Source organism: Lemur catta, chromosome 12, assembly GCF_020740605.2.
Source record: "Lemur catta isolate mLemCat1 chromosome 12, mLemCat1.pri, whole genome shotgun sequence".
In the NCBI taxonomy this organism is placed as follows: domain Eukaryota; kingdom Metazoa; phylum Chordata; class Mammalia; order Primates; family Lemuridae; genus Lemur; species Lemur catta.
Window position 1 is genome coordinate 38,533,715 of NC_059139.1, and position 23,943 is coordinate 38,557,657.

Sequence of the window (23,943 nt, forward strand, 5' to 3'; positions counted from 1 at the left end):
CTCATCTCTGCCTCCTCTCCTTTCCTAGCCCTGCAAGGCCCACGAAGAGTGGGTGGGTGCAGGACAGGAGGCAGCCCAAGGTGAGGGGGCTAAGGGACCATTTCTATAAATTCCAGAAGATACGAGCTCAGTGATTGAGTTAACTACACTGGGGCACCTAGTTCTTCATGCATTTATATTCTTTGAAAATTTCAGGGGCAAATTAGTTAGCAGGCCCAGATATCTGCAAAGAAGAAGCAGTAACCCACAATTTTTGCTGAGTATTAGTCTCTCCTGGCCACACAATACTGGATGGATCAGTTGGCATGTTGGAAAACCACCTCTGGGGAAACTTACTGCAAATGTCAGTTTATCATTATTCAGTACACTAGAGTTCAAGGATTACCCTAATTATTAATCCACAAATAATTCTGTGATACCTGACTGAATGTTTTGCTTGTTGGAAGGTATCATAGCAAAGTGTTGATTATGTATCCTGGCTTTCCCTGAATAGTACAAAAAGGTAACTTTATTTTTTAAAAGGAAACATTGAAAGGAAATGGAGGAGAAATGAATATATGGATAATCTATAGATTTGCTATAATTAGTCGTTAAGTAGAATAGAGTTAGTGTCATAGTCCACTTGGGCTGCCATAACAAAATACCATAGACTGGGTGGCTTATACAACAGAAATTTATTTCTCGCAATTCTGGAGGGTGGAAAGTTCAAGATCATGGTGCTGGCCATTTGGCTTCTGGTGAGGGCCCTCTTCCTGGCTTGAAGACAGCCACCTTTTCTGTGTCCTCACATGACACACAGAGAGAGCAAGCTCTCCAGTATCTCTTTTTATAAGGACATTAATCCTGTTGGATCAGGGTCTCTACCCTTATAACCTCATTTAACTTTCATTACTTTCAAAAAGGTCCTATCTCCAGATATAGTCACATTAGGGTTTAGGGCTTCTGCATGTGAAATGTGGGAACACACACATATTTACTCCATAGCAGTTAGTAACGTCAATAATGTAGCTTTGCTATATGAACTAAAAGTGCAAGTATAATGCTATATCAACTTTTGAAGAATATTAAACCACTAAAACATTCTAAAATGTCTTAAAGGAAAGAAAAAAATTAATGGATATGGTAAAATTAGAAATTGAGGTTGGATTTTAATTTGTCGAGTAAAAAAAAATAAATCATTTATATGGTTTTTAAAGTACTGGAATAATTCAAAAATGCTAACCAAAAAGCCCAATTGAATGTTAAAAAATAACCTCCATTAAAATAGTCTAGAATGTCTCTTGCTTCTACCCATCACCCAATTCAGTAACTCCTCTTACCGTTTCTTCTGAACTGCATTTCTTGTATTCTAAACTCTTCACCAGACCGATTTTTTCCATGGAAAACAAAGGTAGTATGTTCTCTGAGCAGTGGTGTCATGGTTCATAATTCTAGAAATCGTAAAACAGATGTTACCCAAAGGTGACATGGAAACTAATTTATTAAACACTTTACAGTAACTAAACCTCAAAGTACCTAAGTGCAAAGTGGTTGAACTAACCACTGTGGTTTCCTTTCAGAATTTATTTTAAAAAGTCTGTGTTGTCCTTCTCAGAGCAGCACTCAGGGAGCACACAGGGGAAGTCAGCTCTGCCACCCTGCCTGTCAGAATTTACTCAGAAGTGAATTTTGACAGCTTAAATGTAATTTTGCTTTTAAAATTGGCCTTCTGGAGCCCAAAGAGTAGTAGATTTCCAGTTACTTTAATTTTTTTCTTTTGCCTGTGGTGAGGATCAAATGGTAACTATTCTTTTTGTTAACAGTCACTTTCTGGAAATTAATATCTGTTTCTGCTTATTAGAAGCAACAATGTGCAAAGGCTTTGAGTAGAGAGCTGTGGCTCAGCAACCTCCCACACCCTCTCCCCTGGCCGCGTGGGTCCTGGGGCAGGTTCCACCGTTAAACTGCGGAGTCATCTGTGCATTTGCAAATCCGGATGCTCAGATGGCACACACTGAGAGAGGACATTTCCCAAATTCAGTAGGGTTTTATGCTTCAGAAGGGTTCCTTTCTCTGAGGCACTTGCCTCGTATTTCTGTGGGTTTCATTTTAGCTGTGGGGCAGTTGGGGAATTGTTCATGAAGTGAAGTCTGTATTGGATACTATACCCTATAGAATCTTTTCTTACTAAGAATTTGATTCCTTTCTACTGTGTCACTTAGATTAAATTCTTAACTAGATTAGCTTATAGATGTTGTAACTTTACATAAGAATGTTTAAGTATAATTTAGAAGAGGTACAAGTTCATTTTTTAGTAACGTGCCGTGTGTATGCTCTTTCCCACAGCCGGACCATATAGTGGTTTGGGCGAAGTCATCCATCGGGAGAGCGTTCCAATGCACACGTTTGCCAAGTATCTCTTCACCTCTCTCCTACCTCATGATGCTGAACTGGCATACAAAATTGCACTGAGAGCAATGCGGTAAGTGCTCACAGCCCAGCCAGGCAGAGGCAATCCAGATTCCCCACCGGGAAGCGTGGCTGTCAGCTGATTTCTCATTCACTCCTGTTTCTTGTAGGCAGCAGCAAATCTAAAGAAACTATTTACTCTTCCTGGATTGTTGTGGAGGTGATTTGTTTGCTTGTTTGTTTTGCTTTGTTTTAAAGTAAGGGAAGAATTGTATCCTTAACTGCTGTCAAACTCGTGCTCATGGTTACTTTTTCCTACTTTTTCTTGAAGATAGAATTTGGGAATAGAGCACAATTTCAGGCCAAGTTTAATCACAAGACAGCCATAGTCAAAACCTTCCTAAATAATTAATTGTTTTGAAAAAATTAGATTTTTGAAGCTGGTAAATAATAAATGTACTTGACTGAATATAATAATTGAGGGAGACCTTCACACCTGCTGTAATCCCACATTCCATCAAGAGTGCAGGAAGGCCACTCGCTACCAGCAAGACACATTGGTGACCAGCTGGGGGCTGAGTGAAGATGGGGTGTGTATCTAGTATTGGAGGAACCATTACTGGGGGCCTCTAGGATCTGCTTGCCTCAGTTCTGACTGCTTCCATCAAATATCAGTCCTTCCTTTCCAGTAATAAAAATTGGAATATGTTATTCACCTTTTTATCTGCCACTCACCTTTTTATTTGCATACCCCTTTTTAAAGTTAACTCACCAAATATTTTTATCACAAATTTGTTCAAGGCGAGTTTTTTTTAATGAGTTCAAGATTATATTTTTCAATCTTCTATGTAACCTTTAAACTTTAAGGACCCAAAAGGAACATCCACCTTTCTTAAAACATCAGCTTTTTCTCTTCTTCCTTTTTTTAAAAAAAATTAATAAAACGCTTCTATGTTTCCAATGGAAACTACAGGTTGACACCCTTATCGTTACCTGAAGACAAGCCATGTATAGACATAAAAGCTGAGTGTGTTGAAGAACAGTTTGACCCAATAAGAACCTTTTCATCAAAGATTCTATGTCTGTAATCAGTGTAGTAGACTCAAAAACAAATCCTTGCCTATAAATTACCAATGTCCCCAAAGTTACTCTGTGCTGAAAGTATTGCATATAGCTTATATTTATCAAGAAGCCTCTTTTTCATGCAGTGACAAGGAGGGTGGTCTGTGTGTCTGTGTGTTTTAAGGCTGATGTGCTTTCCTTGGCAACATAAAATCTTATTAGCATATTAGAGAATCCTTATAAATATTCTTTTGTCTCTTTAAAATACAAAAAAAATAAATCAATAACTAAGTTCCCTACCAAATTGCATTACACCACTTGGTTTGTATTTTAGAGCACAGTTTTATAATAAGTAGATTCTATTCCCATTTTTAGAAGCTAACATGGAAGTTGTCTTTAGGAAGACATATGTTCAGCTCTATACTTATTCAAATCCTAGGAATTCTACTCTTGTTTTAAAAGGAAAGATGTTAATGTTATGATGCCACCAGATGCTATTGCTACTACCACTGGTAAAGTTTAAGGGTAAAATAGCATAAGGTTTCTGTGTGGTTCTGGCTTATGTAAAGATATGTGCCAAGCAGAAAGGCTTGCTTTTGTAATGCTCAGAAACTCATTTATATTCGTCCTCGGTTACTGCCAAGGCAGTTTCTTCATGGGGAATACTAGCAAGGTACGGGAGAACTGTTTTCCACCTTTCTCTTCTACCTGCCACCACTAACCCAGCCAGAGGCTTGCCATGGGATGGAGGTCATGTGACCTACCAGAGCGTTTCACAGCAGCCAGGGGAACAGGAAGGAAAAGATAGCTAGCTTGCTTCTTAGTCCTTCTGGAAGGGGGAAGCTAAGGAAGGGCATCTCAGCACTCATTTCTCATCTTCCCAGGATGTTAACTAGTTTCCTCTGTAGCATCTCTGGCAAGATCTGCCTGTGAATATAGGGACATTCTGAGTTTTTAAAAAAGTTAAATAGCTGGCTGGGTGCAGTGGCTCAAGCTTGTAATCTTAGCATTCTGGGAGGCCGAGGCGGGAGGATTGCTTGAGGTCAGGAGTTCAAGATCAGCCTTAGCAAGAGCAAGACCCCGTCTTTACTAAAAATAGAAAGAAATTATCTGGCCAACTAAAAATATATATAGAAGAAAAAATTAGCCATGCATGGTGGCACATGCCTGTGGTCCCAGCTACTTGGGAGGCTGAGGCAGAAGGATTGCTTGAGCCCAGGAGTTTGAGGTTGCTGTGAGCTAGGCTGACGCCACAGCACTCTAGCTAGGGTGACAGAGTAAGACTCTGTCTCAAAAAAAAAAAAAAAAGTTAAATAGCAAACCTGCCAATATTCTTACTACTTAATTGCCTACCTTGCCACTCTCTCTAGTGCTAACATGTCTTTGTTCCTAGTTAAAAGGGAAAGACGGTGAGTCATTTGGCTTCCCACAGTAATAACTACTCTAGTGTGGGGCCTTGAGCCAGCATCACTCCGTGACCCTGCTAACCTCTTGGCTCTTTCCATGGTCCCTAACACTGGTGTATTTGAACAAAGGCCAATGTTTTGATAATTGTATAGGAATTATTTCAGTTGTAGCTACTCTACTAATGTCTTTGGTACTTATATTTAGAAGAGATCACTAAGCATGTACTTTGTTTTTGAGAATTGTTTTTCGTCAACATATTCTTAATCAAAAATAAATTGATTAAAATGAGAAATCACACTGAATTTATGCAAAACTGTCAAGGGACAGATGCTTGGATCATTTGCATTCATCTTCTCTGATATGATTGATAGAACATACTCTAACTTCAAATTTTTGGAGTCACAAGGAACTAATTCTGCAGAAAGTATGAATGTATGGGAAGGAGGTCATTTTTGTTTTACTTCCTCTCTTATTTTTTAATAGGTTAAGCTTATTTATCTCAACTATCTATCGCTCCCTGTGTAATCTCAGTTTTAAATATCTATTTAACTATGAGTTTCTGTTGATTTTTATTTTTTAATGAGTGGTAAAATTCAAAAATGGTAGATAAACATCAAGACTTGTGTTTCAAAGTTCCTCATTGCTACATATTTTGATTTCCAGGAATATTGCAATTTTTTGAATGATGCTAAAGAAAGAGAACTCTTAGGTTTGGGTGATGAGCAATTAATTATTATTATTTATTTATTTTTGAGACAGAGTCTTGCTTTGTTGCCTGGGCTAGAGTGAGTGCCGTGGCGTCAGCCTAGCTCACAGCAACCTCAAATTCCTGGGCTGAAGCGATCCTACTGCCTCAGCCTCCCAAGTAGCTGGGACTGCAGGCATGCGCCACCATGCCTGGCTAATTTTTTCTATATATATTTTTAGTTGGCCAGATCATTTCTTTCTGCTTTTAGTAGAGACGGGGTCTCTTTCTTGCTGAGGCTGGTCTCGAACTCCTGACCTCGAGCGATCCACCCACTTCGGCCTCCCAGAGTGCTAGGATTATAGGCGTGAGCCACCGTGCGCAGCCTAATTATTATTAATAAGCAAATTAATAATCGAAGCATCTGGATGTTTGGCATCCAGAAAGCTGAGTGTAGCCGTACCAGCTCTTTCTGGACCTGGGGCCTGAACAATTTCTCCCAACATATACCCGCTCCTCTGGCTTCTGCTGGCCAGTCCCGTGGCCAAGTCAGTGCACAGGTAATAACCAGGGGCCGTGCTCCTTGTCTTCTTATGGCAGGTTACTGGTATTGGAATCTACTGCTCCGTCGGGAGACCTCACGCGCCCACACCACATTGCGTCAGTCGTTCCCAACCGCTACCCTCGTTGGTTCACTCTAAGCCACGTTGAATCCCAGCAGTGTGAGCTGGCATCCACCATGCTGACTGCAGCCAAAGGTACTGTACTGTCCGGAGGCCTCATAATTGTTTTGTTAGTTGGCCTTTTTTTTGTTAAAGGGTCATGTTTTCTATCAAATCCTCAACAGTGATGTTAATATCAGGTTGTAAGGGATCCTTTTCGTTAGATGTTAGCTTATGAGGCAAAACAGGTGCTACTAATTTGAGCCTGGTATTTTCCTCATTTACCTGCATCATTAAACTTGCTGCCAGCAGAGTTTAGATGAGCTACCATGCCAAGAAAATGTAAATGGTTGAGATTCAGCAGTAGATTAAAAAATTCACTTACATTTTTTTCTTCCTGAAGTATTCACCAAAAATACATAACCAAGAACTAGGAGAGCTATTTGCTGTCTTACGTTGGTTCTGGTTCATATGTGCTTTTAGTCATTAGGGTGTGTCTCCGTGTATCTTTTTTCCGAGGCCGAGATTCACAAACATTGCAGTAACTGTGGGACCCTTAGTTGTAACATCTGTGCCATCTGTGAACATGTTAAGTAAATTAACTTGTGCTTTACATTTGGTTTTGTTTCCTTTTTTCTCTCTCTTTCCGTGTGTGTGTGTGTGTTTGTGTGTGTGCTTGTATGGTTTTTTGTTTATTTGTGTTGCTTTGATTTGATTTGATTTGGTTTGGTTTGGCTTTCCCTTGTTCATTGCAGGCGACGTTCGGAGGTTGGAAACAGTATTAGAATCCATCCAGAAAAACATTCACTCCTCATCCCACATCTTCAAGCTTGCCCAAGATGCATTTAAAATAGCAACTCTCATGGACAGTTTGCCAGACATCACTCTTCTGAAAGTGTCTCTGGAGCTGGGCCTGCAGGTACGTGACTGCTAGTCTTCCCAGAGGCATCAAAGACTGCTAAATGAAGTTGCCTTTTAGGGTTGTTTTTGTTTGTTTGGATTTTTTAGCGCAGGTAAATGACTCTGGAGCACACATCTGTCAGACTTCAGGAGAGCACTGTGTTTCAGAGCCGTGGTCACTCCCTGCTGAACCAGACTGCTGTGTGAGGGGCAGGGGCTTTCCTTATTTTGTGTCTTTCAATCAAAAAATAGTTTTCTGAATTACAGGCTTAACAGCACGGTTTCTCCCTTGAATGAATGGAGAAAAATTATTGCTAGCAAGAGACTAAATAAAGCGTGCATGTATAATAAAGATTCAATTGTTAGGGTTAAATTTTTAGAGGAAGTATGAATTTTTATTGATGTTTTCATTTTCATAATAGATGGGCAGTTCTAACTCCTTTTTATAACTCTGAGAAAATTAAGTAAAGGAGGGGTGATGGGACCAGAATCCAGTTTCAGATTTCAGCAGGACATGATGCCAAGAACATTCTGAGTTAGTCATGCAGATAGGTGTGTGCTTCCTTATAGTCTCTGAACAGGTGACCGTATAAACCAGGAACTAAAAAGTTTGTTTCTGCTTTTCTCATGGAGTCTCTATTAACATTTGAGTTTTTCTCCCTTAAAAAGCAGTGAAAGAAATTGTTATACCCTGACTACCTAAAGTGTGGGGAATAGAATGCCGTGGTTAGATGACTAATATGGTTTTTTAGTTATGGATTCTCCCTCACAGTGATTAATAAAGTTTAAAGAATTGGACCACAGGAAACTGTACCTATCACTGTAACATACAGTACTGTACAAGCAGAAAGTATAGGGAGGAGGTTGCTTTTAAGCTATATGATGACAGTTTAGAAGTTCCTTTTTAAAAATAAATTCTTGTTATTTGGCTTACTTCTGTTATCCTTTGCCTCATCTTAAATATAATGCAGAAAGCACCATTAATGTGAGCTGTTATTTGGAATTCTGGATAAATGGTAGATTGGTGAGAGCTTAGTCCCAGCATCATTCTTTCTAGAACCTAAGAAAGAATCACACAGGGCCTTTCTAAGGCTTTAGGAGTGTTGTGTCCCTAGATGTTTTGAATCTTAAGGAACAGGGGAAGTAGGATGAAGTAGGTAAGTTTCTTTTAGGACTTATTAGAAAGTGAAAAGCTAAATCAGATCACTAATGGTGCCAAAGATGATTTTTTTCCATATACCTGGGGTTATCTTCACAGTCACCAGAAAAGAGCTACCAGAGATCGAAGGAATAACTAAAATGCTTATTTTAAAATACTTTGCCCACTGAGAGTTCCTGGTTAGAATGAAATCACAGGAGCCTTGGAAATTGAACTAGGAAGTGTTAAAGCTGGGGAGGAGGAGGGTGCGCGGACTGTGTTTCATGCTTGAGTCCAGCCTTCCGATTGAGAACTGGTCAGTGGGCCCACCAGGAGTAGGCCTCTTGCCACCCAGGCGTAGGCCTCTTGCCACCCAGGCTGTGGCAAGGCCACCTAGCGAAGCCATAGACAAATCCAAATTTATATGTAGAGTTTTACCCTAATAATGCTTTTCATCCTCATAGTAGTAAAGAGTTTGCCTAGTAGCTTATACGTTGGGATGAATTGGGTTTTTTTTTCCATTGACGTAGGACAATTTTTCAACACATTTTGTTATCCTGCCTTTATAGGTTATGCGCATGACACTGTCAACCTTAAATTGGCGACGGCGGGAGATGGTGAGGTGGCTGGTAACGTGTGCTACTGAAGTTGGTAGGTAAACTCTGGAGAAGCTTTCTCAGGTACCTCATGGTAGGGTTTAACTTGTCATTTACAGATACAAGAACATTTTCACTCTCTTAGCTTGACTTCTCCGAGGCTCCTGCTTCTTTTAGTAATCTACAGGGGCTTCCTTCTTCCCCATCGAAACCTTTCAGTTATACACACTTGCATTGTTCATCTTCCAAACTGTCACATTTGTGGAGCTCCAACCTCTTATTTAAAATGGAGTAATTCAGTGAGTAAACACTTGTCATTCAGTTCACATAAAGTTACCTCATTGCACTGAGTTTTTTCTTCCTCATCTGAGGGCATACATCATGGTATCTAGCAGGGAAATGATGTCCACTAGGTGTGGTTTAGGTGAGCTTTCAGATGTGTGAGAAATTGGAGCTGGCCATAAGAAGATCCTCTGGTTCCCCATAAGCTGCAATTTATGAGGCCCTTCAGCCAATATTTCCCCTCTGCAGCAGTCAGTCAATACTAAAGAAAACTGTACAGTCCCAGCAAGAATGCCAACACAAACACATGGTGGCTGTTTAAAGTAAATGTTGGTTAAACTTTCTTTCTTTCTTCCTATTTGCATCAGAAAAGGATACACACCTCTTGCTGAGAAGACACTGCCATCTCAGTATTTAGATACTGACACAGCAGATACTGTAAAATCATTCTTTTTATTTTACTTTTATTCATGGGTAATGATTTATTGTTTTGGAAAAAGTGAACTTGGGCTTAATATAAATATGACGTTTAGAGTATTAAAGTCATGCTTTTGTGAAACAATACAAAGATAATACTAATTTAAGAACTGCCGTACAACTCTTTTGCCCCTGCACCAAGATACATACCTGATTTCTCACTGAGATTTAGTACTTTCTCTTCAAATCACTCACTTTTAAGAGTTTCCTAAAAGTGAGGCATTTTGGGTCTGTGTGCTTAAATGATTATTTTAAAGACATAGTCAGCCATTTCCAATATCTGAGTCATCTGTAGATCTGCTTCTATTGACTTTTTTCTCTTGATTGTGGGCCACATTTTCCTGCTTCTTTGTGTGTCTTAAAATTTTGTATTATGTATACTTTAAACTTACATACAAACATACACATCATGTGAAGTCCCTGTTTTGGTGAGTGTTGCAGTTTTTCTGCCCCTTATTCTGTAGTGGGTAACTGACAGAAGGCCCAGTGAACTAGAGCTCATTAGCAAAAAGCCATTGTCTGAAACGGCAAGCAGCACAGTACAAATACCAGCTACTGAGAGGGTTAGTTCTTTATTATAGAAAGTTCATGTTCCTTTCAGGCATCTCAATAAATAACAATCCATAGTGACCTCATTCCAAAAGGTTGCTCTCAGGCACATTACCTTACAGGATTTTCTGGCCTAGCTTATATCCTGTGATGGTTAACAATTATAAGCAGTGACGATAAAAGTGAAAATAAGGCAAGACCCCTGGCCAGGTTCCTTGTCAGTAATGTGGCCTGTTCGTGTTCCTTGCAGGTGTTTATGCCCTGGACAGCATCATGCAGAGCTGGTTTACCCTCTTTACTCCCACCGAGGCCACAAGTATAGTCGCCACTACCGTGATGTCCAACAGCACCATCGTCCGCCTCCACCTGGACTGCCACCAGCAGGAAAAGCTGGCCAGCAGTGCCCGGACACTCGCATTGCAGTGTGCCATGAAGGATCCACAGAACTGTGCCCTCTCTGCGCTAACCCTTTGTGAAAAGGATCACATAGCTTTTGAGACGGCGTACCAAATCGTCCTCGACGCTGCTACGACCGGCATGAGCTACACGCAGCTCTTTACAATAGCGCGGTACATGGAGCACCGCGGGTACCCCATGAGGGCCTACAAGCTGGCCACCTTGGCCATGACCCATCTCAACCTGAGCTATAATCAGGACACACACCCTGCCATTAATGACGTTTTGTGGGCCTGTGCGCTTAGCCACTCCCTTGGTAAAAATGAGCTTGCAGCTATAATACCTCTGGTGGTCAAGAGCGTCAAGTGCGCAACGGTACTGTCAGACATTTTGCGCAGGTGCACTCTGACCACTCCTGGCATGGTGGGACTTCACGGCAGGAGGAACTCTGGTAAGCTCATGTCACTGGACAAAGCGCCCTTGAGGCAACTGTTGGATGCCACGATCGGGGCCTACATCAACACGACGCACTCACGGCTCACACACATCAGTCCTCGGCACTATAGTGAGTTCATAGAGTTCCTCAGCAAGGCCCGAGAGACCTTCTTAATGGCGCATGATGGACACATTCAGTTTACACAGTTTATTGACAACCTGAAACAAATCTACAAAGGCAAAAAGAAACTGATGATGTTGGTTCGGGAGAGGTTTGGTTGATAGAACTTGTATGAATGGGGGTGGGGGGCGGGGTGGGAGGGATGGTTTGTTTTTACTTGAGCCTGCCTTTGTACCCTTTTTAACTTAAAGAACAGAGCCACACCGGTATTATATGTGTATAGTTATATTGCGTTTGCAGACTAAATTGTCATGTTGTGAAAGTTTGTCTGTTTTTAATTTTTTCCCTTTTTCTTTCTTTCCTTTTATTTTTTTAATTCTTTTTTTTTTTTTTTGGTTTTGTATGAGAGAGAGGTTAAAAAGGTTTGGTTTACACTGAGTATATGTTGTCAAGTGGCAAAAGTCCACATAGCTCTCCTGTTTTCTGTATACGTTCACAGCCTCAAAAAAAAATAATTGAAATGGCTTTAAAAACCAAACAAAACACCTCCATCCTGTGATAAGTACCTCGAATGGATTCAGCTTTACTCCTTTGTAACTCATCTTTACATTTTCAGCATATTTAAACAAACCAACAAAATGAAATACTAACAGTAAAAGGCTGACCCATGTGGCTTTGCAGTGCTGTTCGTCCAGAAGCATGGCACACGATGCTTGTGCATGTGGAAACTTAGCGACTGTCAACATACATTCTCAGGGATTTATCCAAAAAAATTAAAAAAAAGAATGAGAGCATTTATTGTACTGTATATATATTATAGTATATGTCTGAATATTGAAAATATAACATTAACTAATTTATAAAAAAATATTCTATGTAATGCAAAATACTTGAAGCTGCAGTAGCTTGGTTTTAAACAAAAACAAAAAAAAAAACTGAGAGAAAACCTATCAGAAGGACTAAAAGTGCGCCTTGCTTCAGGGTTGGCTCCGGCGGTGAACTTCATGCTGGGCATCTGTGCAGAGCCACCTTTTGGATTGCATGGTTGGACTGAGATCTATTGGGAGAAATTATATATGTATATATATTTATACAACTTATGTATACATATATATATGTATACACACAGACACACACACCAACAACAACCACTACACCACACATGCTTGTAACAGGCACTAGAATAAAGAGGGACAACAAAATACACAGCCAGAGCAGCAAGCCTTAGCATTAAGAATATACAATATGCCGGAATTGGGGTTCGTGCCTCCTAGCCTAGGAAACTTAAAAGAAATATCCTTTTGACACAAAACGCAAAATGTTTTCCAAAACAATTGACATATGATACATTACGCCTTTGCAGTGAGCTAATAATAAGCTAACCTTTGTGCACAAATAACATTATATATATTATATATCTATTCTGCATAGGTATTTTGACTTTGTGCAGGACAGAAAGTTGTGTAGGTATGACTGTTCTACTTTTCAGTTTTCTTTCTTTTTTTTTTAAATATATTTTATTTTCTCTAGAATTACTCAAAACAAAAGCAGCCTTCTATCTTGCCTTGTCTTAATGCTTTAAAATAACCAAACTGGAGATCTAACTACCAAACTGTTCATTATATTATTAAATACCAACTTTGGTTACAGTATAGTGTCTTTACTTTAGCTGATGGTTCTGTAACCTTGTGCTTTTTAAAGCAATTTTTATGTTTTGGTGCAAAAGTTGTCCAGTGTCTCTTGTTCCCTTCATTAGAGAACATGCTAGAGGTATGTTTGTAGGTATTTTTGTTTAGAAGAACTATTTCATGCGCTCCATTTTATTTATTATAATAGGTAAAAAGAAAAAAAAAAGGTTGTACTTCATCACCCATGTAAACATGCTCATGAAGTTGAAAGTAATTAAGATTTGATACACTGATATCAATTTATTTATGTAACTAAATCACTGTTTTATAAACTTGTTAATGATCAACAATTTTTGTTTTGATTAAAATTAGTTTTTTGAAAGTTGATTCTGCCTCCTTTATGGTATATCTCTTATGACACTTGAGTTTGATGATCAGGGACCTGGCTGTTACTCCATCTCGAAGTGTTTAATACTCTATTCATCCATCCAAGAAATATTTATATGCTATTTTCCAGGCACTGTGGTAGGCCCTGGAAATATAATGGTGAACAAAATCAGACCTTGGGGCTTACTGTCTGCCTAATGGAGAAGACAGGCATAACTAGATAATCACAAAGATAAAATATGAGACAGAATAGCCTATTTGTTTCCAGTCTGTACACATGGTCATTCCTCCCTAACCAATAAATTATAATTTAGGATGCTCAGTACTTGAAATATTTAATAAAGCCTGAGTTTGTGAGAGGTTTTATTTGTGTGTGTGTGGTTTAAAAAGAAAATATAAAAGATAAATGCTATGTGTACATTATAAGCACATGTACTACCCCATCTCTATCAAAGAGCTATATGCAAAATGATACAAATGTTTGTGTGTATGTGTGGTAAAAAACACATCACATAATTAACTATTTTTAGGCATATAGTTCACTAATGTTAAGTATTTGTAATACATTGTTGTAAAATAGATCTCCAGAATTTTCTTATCTTGCAAAACTAAACTCTGTATCCCCATTAAATGGGTGTCCTTTCTCCCCTTCAGCCCCTGGTAACCACACCACTCTACTTTCTGTGAATTTACTTTAGCTATCTCGTATAAGTGGAATCACAGTGTTTGTCTTTTTGTGATGCTTATTTCACTTAGCATAGTGACCTCCAGGTTCATCCATGTTGTAGCATGGGACAGGATTTCCTTCCTCTTTAAGGCTGCATAGTTTTTCATTGTATGTATATACCACATTTTGTTTATTCATCCATTGACGGAAATTTGGGCTGATTCTACCTCTTGGCTATTATGAAATTGCTGCTGTGAACCTGGATATGGAAATACCTCTTTGAGACCTGCTTTCAATTCTTGTGAATATATATCCAGAAGTGGGATTGATAAATACTTTCTTTAAAGCTACGATTTTCAGAATACTTAACTCCCTTGAAATATTTTAAGTTTTTCTTTGACATCCAGTCTTAACAGTGAATTCTAAATGTCAAGAGATTAAGTCAATAGGTGAAAGTTAAAATAAATGAGTCCATGGTGACATTTAAAACCCCATTAATGCCAAGTAGAAATAAAAATAAAAATTATAAAATGTTATGAGGGTTGGTTCTTTTTTGTAAGATTATTCATAGTTTTTTTTTTAAACTGATATTGCCTAAGGGCAAATACAATTTTATGTGGGTCCACTAAAACACTGGGACATTTCATAATGAAGTGGAATGCTAAAAAGTCAGGAGAAGTGGCATCAAAGGAAGAAGAAAGGTGACTTCTAATAGCCAGGACTTTGAGATGTCCTCTGATGGAAATTATTGTGTTCATTGGCTATTTTTGCAGAGAGATCTTACAGTTACCATAGGCCTTTAGAATAGAGGAGATGAAGACCAAGGATGACAGACAAATGAACTCGGGTGACTTTCTCCACCCCCATTTTAGCCAACGTTCCAGAGCCACCATGCCTTCCACTCGTTTGTCGTGACTGTGGTCAAGAGAACAAACGGATTTGATGTGTACATGTTTTCTTCCCTTCCAATGAGCTGGTGCTAGAAAAAGTCCTGAGATTGTTAAAATTGGAATAGCAGAAAGAAGAAATAGAAGTGACAAGCTTAGATAATTCAAAGGCAAGAGAATTTGTTCCTAATTGGAGCCTGGACTGGAATTCTGCATTTCTCTGCTCTTGATTTGTGATTTCATTTGAGCATAGGGGCTATAGTTTCAGGGGCAAAATGAATGTTTCATGACTTTCAAATATTAATAAGTCAGTTGAATAAAAATTAACTGAAGTCACTGTAGTCACAATAGTATAGTACAATATAGTAGCAAAGAAGAACTGAGATTTTTCTAAATTGCTAAAAATGTTGTTAAATTGCAGCTGGTTTAGGAATAAACAAATAGTGAGTAGAGAGGAAAATGTAAGAAAGAACATTAGGTAATCTGATACCTAATGTTTAAATCTGATACCATTAAAAAAATGTGTGACTGAGGTAAAATTTAAGGTGAATTGTTTTACACCAGTTTGTAGACCAATTCAATGTAGCTTGGGCAAAAGAGGAGATGTATTGCAAGGATTCTGAATGGTTCGTTCAGCAAACGTTTTCTGTGCACCTACCACATGGTGAGCATGTTTCCAGGCATTAAGAGGACAAGTAATGAACAAAGCAAAATGCCTGTTCTCGTGGAGCACATATTCTAGTAGGAGGGAGACATAAAATGTATTACCTCGTGATACATGTTACAGGGAAAAGCAGGGGAAAGGGGTACAATTTTAGGTAGTATGGTCAAGGGAGACCTCTGATGTAATGTAATATGAATAGACACCTGAAGGAAGTCAGGGGGTGGCAGGTGTGTGTTTCAGGCTGAAGGAAGGGCAAGTGCTGAGAGACTCCAAAGTGGAAGTGTGGGAATGTACCGGCCTCACCTGAGAACCATCAGCAAAGGCACTGCGGCTGCGGGTCGGTGGAGGGTGGTGAGGTGGGCGGAGAGGGAGAGGAGGTAGGGCTACAGAGCAGGAGAGGCAAGTTGCAGCTCCATAGGGGTTTGTGGGTCATAGGAAGGATTTTTCTCTGTTTTTGAAGGATCCAAAGTAGAGAGAGGCATCGTATGATCTGACTTACAAATGAGATGCCAAGCCAGTGGCTGGCTGCTGTGTGGTTAGGACAGCAAGAGAGAAGCCAAGAGACAAATTGAAAGGCTATTAGAATAGTCTAGGCAAAAAAAAAAAAAATGGCTCTTGGCCTGGTGAGGTCAGTGGGGATGGTGGCCAGAGTCTGCATATCTGGAAAGTTGAGCCAGTTTCTGATATTAGATTTAGCATGTGAGAAAGAGAGGCATCGAAAATGACCTTAGAATTTTAAACTTGAGCAATTGGAAGGAAGAAGTTCCCATTAACTGAAATGGAGAAGATCCTGGGAGCAAGTGTATTTGGAGGAAGACCAGGAGTTCAGTTTTGCACGTTAAATTTGAGATGCCTGTGAGACACCCAAGTGGAGCTGTCCAGTAGGAGTTAGTGCAGGAGAAAGCTCAGGGCTGGATATAAACATCAGGAGTCTTTAGTTTTACAATGTTATATATAACCATGAGACGGGATGAATAAAGAAAATTTGATCCAAAATAGAGAGTCCCGAAAACGGTCATTTCCCTGATTGAATTGTCAGTGGGACATAAACCTTTGCCAGTCCTTCTTCATCTTCCTGACCTCTCACTGGGGGCTTGTTCCAGCACTCAGTCCTCTGAGCTCTTCTTATCTTTGCTCTCTGCATGTTGACTTTATTCTCTTAAAATAGTTTCTCCATGGGTGGAAAACAAGCTTCTGATCCTCACATCTCACAGTTTCTCCGCCAGAAGACTGTCTTCTCTGAGTTCTAGTTTGGAAAATTCGGAAGAAGATGCCATCACGGCTCGGCCCCAGACATAAGCAGGAGGGTCAGATATGGCCACGCAGGGCACCTGTATTTGTTGGGATGTGGGATTACAGAAAGGAGACTTATTTTCAGCTGCATAATCATCATTTGTGTCTTCTGTGCCAGGAACAATAATAGCCTGCTGATGGGCAGCCTTACAAATATAACTGCCTTATGAATATTTTGAACTTCGCCTACCCTGTGCTGTCATTTGGCAAGAATTTTATCTTCTCTACATTTTAGAGAATCTTAGTGGCTTAATGTTAGATAAGAAAAGCAATAATCCCTATTCCTCCCTACTGTCATTTTTTTTTTTGCTTTTTTCCTTTTTCCAACTTTTTATTCTGAAATTTTCAAAACTACAGAAAAGTTGAAAGAGTAGCAAAATGAGAAATGTGACTTCCTAAATGTCCACATATGCTGTAAAACTCAAAGTGTGTTTTGGTGATCCATATTCACAGGCCTGGTGACCGTCTTAGACCCTAGACCCCTCTGTGTAGAAGTCTGGGCTATGACAAGGTGACCCACTCCTGGACAGAGAACCCAGGTCTCATGCGGGCACAGGAAGCAAACAGCCTCTTTCCTCTTCTCTTCACACTCAGAGCCAGACTGGAAACACCTTCCTACTCAAGGTAGAAGTATGAAGAAGGAAAAAAAAGTCTGCTTTTTGAAAGAAATTGCCTTATTTCACTGTGTGTATTAACATTCAGGAAAAAATCCTTTGGCTCCACTGATAAATTTTAACTTGAAGGATGTGGGACCTTCAAACACAGGCTTGTGTGGAGGAATTTTGCATTTCCTCCATGGATGGTATTTCAATGGGCTGCTGCCTTGCAAATATGTTCCTTTAAGTAATACAGCATGTAAAAAAGAGGAAATATCCTTCAGAATGGTATGAACATTGCTTCTATTTTAGAAGAGCACATCCACAGACACTGAAAGGACACGAGGGACCAGGGACCACACTTTGGTCCTACAATATGGTTTTTGTTATTATCTCTATAATAACCATCATCATCATAATCATGGCAACCACGTTTCACACTCAGTGTGTACCATATTTTATATGGATTAACTCATTTGTTCCTCACAAGATCCTATGAGGCACGTGTTATTATCTTCCCCATTTTACCACCGGAGAAACTTGAGACTCAGAAAGGTTGTCCCAAGTCACAGAGCAAGTAAGTGGCAGATTCAGACTCAGGAAACTGGCTCCACATCACACTCATAAGTGATGAGGCTCTACTGCTTCTCGTGGAACTAATTATTGTGGTTTTCAGCATGTACTACGCTCTTAGCACTGTAGAGGATCCAAAGACATATAAGACATAGTTCTGACCCTCAAGAAAAGTTGCCAAAATGAATTTAGAAATGAGTGAAGCAAGGTGGCTGGAACTCTTGAACAACTCTCTGAGCTTTCACATTTTGCTCGATAGAATGCCATAACATGATCCATTTCATTCTCACCAGAGTCAAGGAAATCCAACTTTATGCATGTCTGTCTGTCTACGCATGTGTTTGAAATGAAATAGAAGCTTAATGCCCACCTGACAGTGCAGTGCCGGGCAGTCCGGGGCACTTCCGCGTTTCCCACCTCTGGGTCCAAGTTGACTAATCCAGATTCTGTCCTCACATCTGCTTTCCAGCCAGTGGTTAGTAGCCAATAGTGGAAACGGAGTACAAACCCGTTATTATTTTCTTAATCTACTTACTATTTGAACCATCGAGGATAGCAGTGTTTGTCGGAGCCTGGCCTGTGGACTTCCTGCATCAGAACAAGCTGAGGGGCAGCCAGACAGGCTAATTCCTGGTTCCCAACCCAGACCCATGATTTTTGACTCTTAGTGGGGAATCCAGGAATCTGTACAAGCAGCACGGTTTTAAAGATCATTTTTATTTTGCCCTCACATCCAACATTCCCAAGGATTACATAAAGGGTCGATTACGCAACAAGATGGACTAGAAAAGTAGGTTTGAAGGTGGACTCTGGGCCAAGCCAGATCGTAGCCCCTGGTGTCAAACCTTGTCGCCTTCTCTGCCAGCAACTCTGCACGGGAGCACTTCTCCCTCTGTGATTCCACCTTCCACCCAGGGAAACCGTGGGCCGCCACGGGCAGAGGGTGCGCTGCACAGAGATGCCCCATGTACCAAGAGAACGCCTATGGGCTAGATGCTGACAGAGCGTCCTCCTAGTGAAAACCACGAGTAGAGACCAAAAATATTTTGTGAAAAAACTCTCTTGCGACCCAGCTTTGCACAAGGATGGCTTCCTATGGCAAAGAACATTAGCCCATAGACACAGCACCTAAAGAGAACAGTGATCCCGGAGGACATTAGGCAGTAACCTTGCAAGAATGAGTCTTCCTAGAACCGTGCTGGCCCTAACAGGTCGGGTGGCTCCCAGAGCTGCACCTACATCCACTTTTAAGCCGTTCAGTTGTGCCTGGTGATCAAACACCTTTCTGTCCTTTACATGCTGCACTTCAAACCCTCAGGTCCCCTCACTGGCGGCGAGACAAAGCCACCGAGCTTCCATATTGAGAACCGGTAAATCTAATTTGTGGATGAAATTCCCCAAATCAATTTTGATTGCTGTCACTCTAGGAGATTGGGGGGACTCAGAACCGATGATGATGTGTGAAACATATTTCTTTAAACTGCGAGGTAGAAAATTCTCACTCAAGGTCCCTTTGCCCTTCAGGTCCTCCTGGGTTTTCATGAGTACCCTGCCAACGGTTCAGGTGGAATTGAAGTGGGGGTGGTGTGTTTCTCTCCAGCTCGAGGACCTTCTCATGTGCCTCTGTCTCTGAGCAGTTTGTCTGACAGCCCTGAAGTTCCACCACACGCTTTATAAAGTCAGTGTCTCTGAGCAGTGGTTTGTTCCCTCTGTGGCCTTTCTGGTGGGACTTGGTCTTGCTATGCACAGGAACCTCATAGAGAAGGTGGCTTCCTGTAGGGATGGCTTCCTCAGTGTACGATGGGGGTATGTCCTGACAAACCCATTGTAAATTGAAAATATCCTATGTCAAAAATGCATTGAATATACCTAACCTATCGAATATCATAGCTTAGCTTAGCCTACCTCAAACACGCTCGGAACACTTACACTAGCCTCTGGTTGGGCACAATCATCTAACACAAAGCTCATTTTACACTAAAGTGTTGAATAGCTCATGGAATTCGTTGAATCCTGTACTGAAAGTGAAAACCAGGATGGTCGTACAGGTACCCCAAGTGCAGTTTCTACTGAACGCATATCGCTTCCTCGCCATCGCAAAGTCGAAAAATCCTAAGTTGAACCATCCTAAGTCGGGGACCATCTGTATTTTCAAGGCATTTCCAACCAATGTTCTCACTCCAGGTAACAAATGATTTTCTCTCTCACTGACTTGTAACTCAGGAGTCCCTGCCCGACCTGCTCGAGTGCAGTAAAGAGCAAATTAGACAAGCCCTCAGATGCTGCTGCTTTTTTTTTTTTTTTTTTAATTAAGGAGACATTTAAAAATATCCCCATCTGACTTTTACCCAGTCAGTCCGTGCTTCTGGTTCTGGTAACTCCAAGGGCAGGAAGGCTCCGTGTCTGTTAGTCAGGGAGTGAACGTAACCTTTCAACAATAAATCAACCGAAACGAAGTACCTGGCTCGTCTTGATTCTCCAATTAACCCTACGGCGGAGGCTGTAACGGCTGTGAAGCACGTAAGCATAGGAAGGCGATGGCGAGACGTGGTAGAAACGCTTTCTTTCCCCCAGAGCAGGCGCCGGATCTTGAATGATTATTACGACCATGGTGAGGTGGGCTTTGCCGTTCAGGGCAGGTGGCTTTACTAACAGCACAGGCCTTTCAGTCACTCCGGGTCCTCCGAAGCCTCCCTCTCCCCCTGCGGTTGTGTCACGGGGTCTGAGCGTCTCATAAATGCTGCTGAAGACAGAGGCGTTGCTAGGGCTCTCCCTCTCCTCTCACAAGCCACGAAAGCCACGACCTGCCAGAAGTACAGAAGAAAACCAAGAAACAGAAACTCCATCATCCACAGCCCAAAGGGCACAGCCGCCCCTCCTGTGTTGGAATCGGTGGCAATAGGGTACATTGGCAGGTGGTAGGATATTCTCTGCCCGTGTCTGATACCAGCAAGGGGCAGAGATATGAGGCCACATGAGGAGCACATATAAATCAGCTTTGAAGAGACAATGTGTTGGAGAGGATGGGGAAGAGAGACTCCACGTGATATGCAGCCTTGAAACGGCTGATTTCTGTGGAGGATAAGATAATTCACATGCACAACTCTATGAGCATGCAGAGAATTTCTGCTGCTCTGAAGCCCAGGCTGGCCTGTCCCCTAGGAATGTCCTGCAAAAGGCTAGTCCAGGGAGAACTAGCCTCATTGAAAGATAGATCAAGAAAGAATCAGTACAGGATCTATGTAAACGTGTTATAAGAAAAAAACAAGAAAAAGAGTAAGAAAAATAAATGATAAAAAACAGGCACCAGAGAAATGTGGCCATCAAGTAGATGAAAATCATGACCCCACTTTAAAAATGAATGAATTCAAAAAATATACATCAATCTAGGAGCTAAAAGAAGAGATATTAGAGCTCAGGGAAGAATAAGCTCTTATTATTATTATTATCTCCTTTTGTTGATTCACAAACAGACCTTAAAATGTGCCCATCATGGTTCAAAGTGCTTTTACATATTAACTTATCCATCCTTACAATAGCCCTTGAGGTAGGTGCTCTCATTTTACTCATTTTAAAGATGGAGTACCAAAAGTCAAATAATGGACCAGGGTTATATCCCAGTAACCCTGGCTTCAGAGCCCGCATTTTTAACCACCACGCAGCACTGCCTAGGCGCTACAAGAGCCCAGGGAGAAGACACAGAGAGATGAAGCCATATTGGAATAGGCACACAAGGGAACAAACACTGCTGAAAACACAAGGAGCACACGAAGGAAAGGATTGAAAAGCAGGTGAAATGAGTTGGAAATGAAGAAGAGTTTGACAAGAGTAATGTGATAATAATGGATAAGGATGTCAGTCTAATGAGATCCACAAATAGTATCCTATAGAAAAGAACGAAGCAGAGGATACTCAAAGATCTGACCCAAGAATGTTTACAGAAATAAAAGAAGACTTGAATTTATACTACGAAGACCTATCAGGTTCCAAGAAAAATCTGCACACTAAGCATCAAATCATAGTAAAGTAACTAGAATTCAAAGACAAGGAGAGAATCTTGGGAGCATCTTAATAAAGAGGAAAAGCTGCCTATACAGGAAAAATCATCAGGTTGAGGTTAAACTTCTCTGTAGCAATAATAAATGCTTTTCCAAATCATGAAAAGAAAATAAGGAATCCAAACATTTTCTACCCAGAAAGCATGTTGATCAAGTACAAATGCAGGAGACAAGACTAATAGCTCTGTTGACAGAGCTGCTTTTTGAAGAAGGTAAATTTTGGTCAACCAAGAAATCAGTGGAGAAACTCTGGCAAAAGGAGAAGTGGTGAGCACTCAATCCATTCAATTGCAGGACAACTCAAATGCCCATCAATACATGAGTGGATTAGTAAAATGTGGTATATGTACACCATGGAGTATTACTCAGCTATAAGAAATAACAGTGATATAGAATCTCTTTTGTTCTCCTGGAGAGAGTTGGAATCCACTCTATTAAGTGAAGTATCCCAAGAATGGAAAAATAAGCACCACATGTACTCACCAGCAAACTGGTTTCCCTGATCATCACCTAAGTGCACATTTGGGAATAACACCAATTGGGTGTTGGACAGACGTGGGGGGTGGAGGGAGGCGATGGGTGTATACCTACTTGATGAGTGTGATGTGCACTGTCTGGGAAACGGACACTCCTGAAGCTCTGACTTGGGGGGATGGGGGGGACAAGGGCAATATACATAACCTGAACTTTTGTACCCCCATAATAAGCTGAATTAAAAAAAAAAAGAAAACGCTTGTGGACGTGACAGGTGCAACACGGAACACAAGTGACACGGGCTGTTGCAATGCAGAAATAATGTGTTTGAGCGGGATATGAGGTTCTGAAAGGAAAAAAGGAGGCAAATACACTGATTTCCAAATATTTAGAGATGGAGGTTAAACAATACTTTAAGGCAGGTAAATATATTTTACTGTAAGTAATTAGAGCTATTGAACGGTTTCCTAGATGTATTGCTAAATGGAGAAAAAGCGGGTCCAAACAATACACACAGCTTACTTCCATTTATGGAGTGGGGAAGATTCTACATATACAAATAATATATATATATTCTATATATAATATGTATGCTTATGGAGGCATAGATTATCTCTCAAAGAATATTCAAGAAATGGTGAATAAGGACAAGAAATAACAAGAAATTGTTCATCTAGGTAGGGGATCTGCTTGGTTAGGATACTGGGGTAAGGGGTGGAAGGGAAGCTTTTCATTTTTATCTTTAGAATTTTACACCCTGAACTTACATGAATTAACAAATTGTTTTTAACCCAAGTCTTCATACACATTTAAGAGCCTCAGGTTTACACCTTTTTTTCTTTAACCATTTTCCTGGGTTGCTTCATTCTCTGGCTCCCCCCGGCTTATTTAGCTGGGCTCTGAGCGAGCTTTGCTACCTCTGGGTTATCATCTTAAGTCCACCTGAAGAAACACGCCCCATTTTCCTCTCATCATAGGCTGTGTAAGGCCTGGTGAGAAGCACCTTTTGTTAGAAAGATACCCTCCCTAGTTCTCAGCCCTAGCCCAGCCCACCGCCCCACCTGTAGCCCCTGACCAGGTGCCCTCGCCTTGATATGGAAACCTCTCCACTCCGGCTCCCGAGATAAAGGTGCACGACTGGAGGGAGAGAAACTTGTCATCAAGAAGGTTGGGGAAAAGCTGGGGACACAAAGAGGCTCGATAGAAGTGGCTGTCTTTTTTCTCTGCAGACAACCTGCAACCCACTGGGGCAGGAACAGTACGCACAAAAGACTGGGGATGTAAGCAGTGGCCTCTTTCTTTATTATCGAATCTCAGAGCTCAATAGAAGCTTCAGATTGAGACAGGAGAAGAGTTGGGTGGTGAACTCCTCCGAGCCACTGCGTTCCTATGGGTCCAGTAGAATTCTGGACTTTGCGAATGGGCTGGAGAGCGCAGCTGCCACCAAGTGAGGTCAAATATTGCTGTCATGGTTGGGTGTTTAGTCCCCTCTTACATTTGTAAATATGTGTGTCGAGATGAGACGTGCCCTCCTCTCTGACCTCAGACTGCCTCCTCCAGCCAGGTTCCCGTGATGGAGCACCTGGCTCCCACCGAAGGCACCCTGGGGGTGGGACTG

The 23,943-nt window shown here is 40.9% G+C and overlaps 1 protein-coding gene across 1 annotated transcript in view; it reads left to right on the forward strand.

Annotated features, from left to right (window-relative positions):
• ZSWIM6 (zinc finger SWIM-type containing 6) overlaps positions 1–13,113 on the forward strand; it is a 180,193-nt gene extending 167,080 nt beyond the window's left edge. Inside the window, exons 10-14 of the mRNA XM_045566572.1 lie at positions 2,326–2,461; positions 6,143–6,300; positions 6,960–7,123; positions 8,812–8,893; positions 10,397–13,113. Coding sequence (XP_045422528.1) covers positions 2,326–2,461; positions 6,143–6,300; positions 6,960–7,123; positions 8,812–8,893; positions 10,397–11,259 — 1,403 coding nt within the window. The 3' untranslated portion in view covers positions 11,260–13,113. The remainder of the gene's footprint in view (positions 1–2,325; positions 2,462–6,142; positions 6,301–6,959; positions 7,124–8,811; positions 8,894–10,396) is intronic.
• The last annotated feature ends 10,830 nt before the right edge of the window (positions 13,114–23,943 follow it).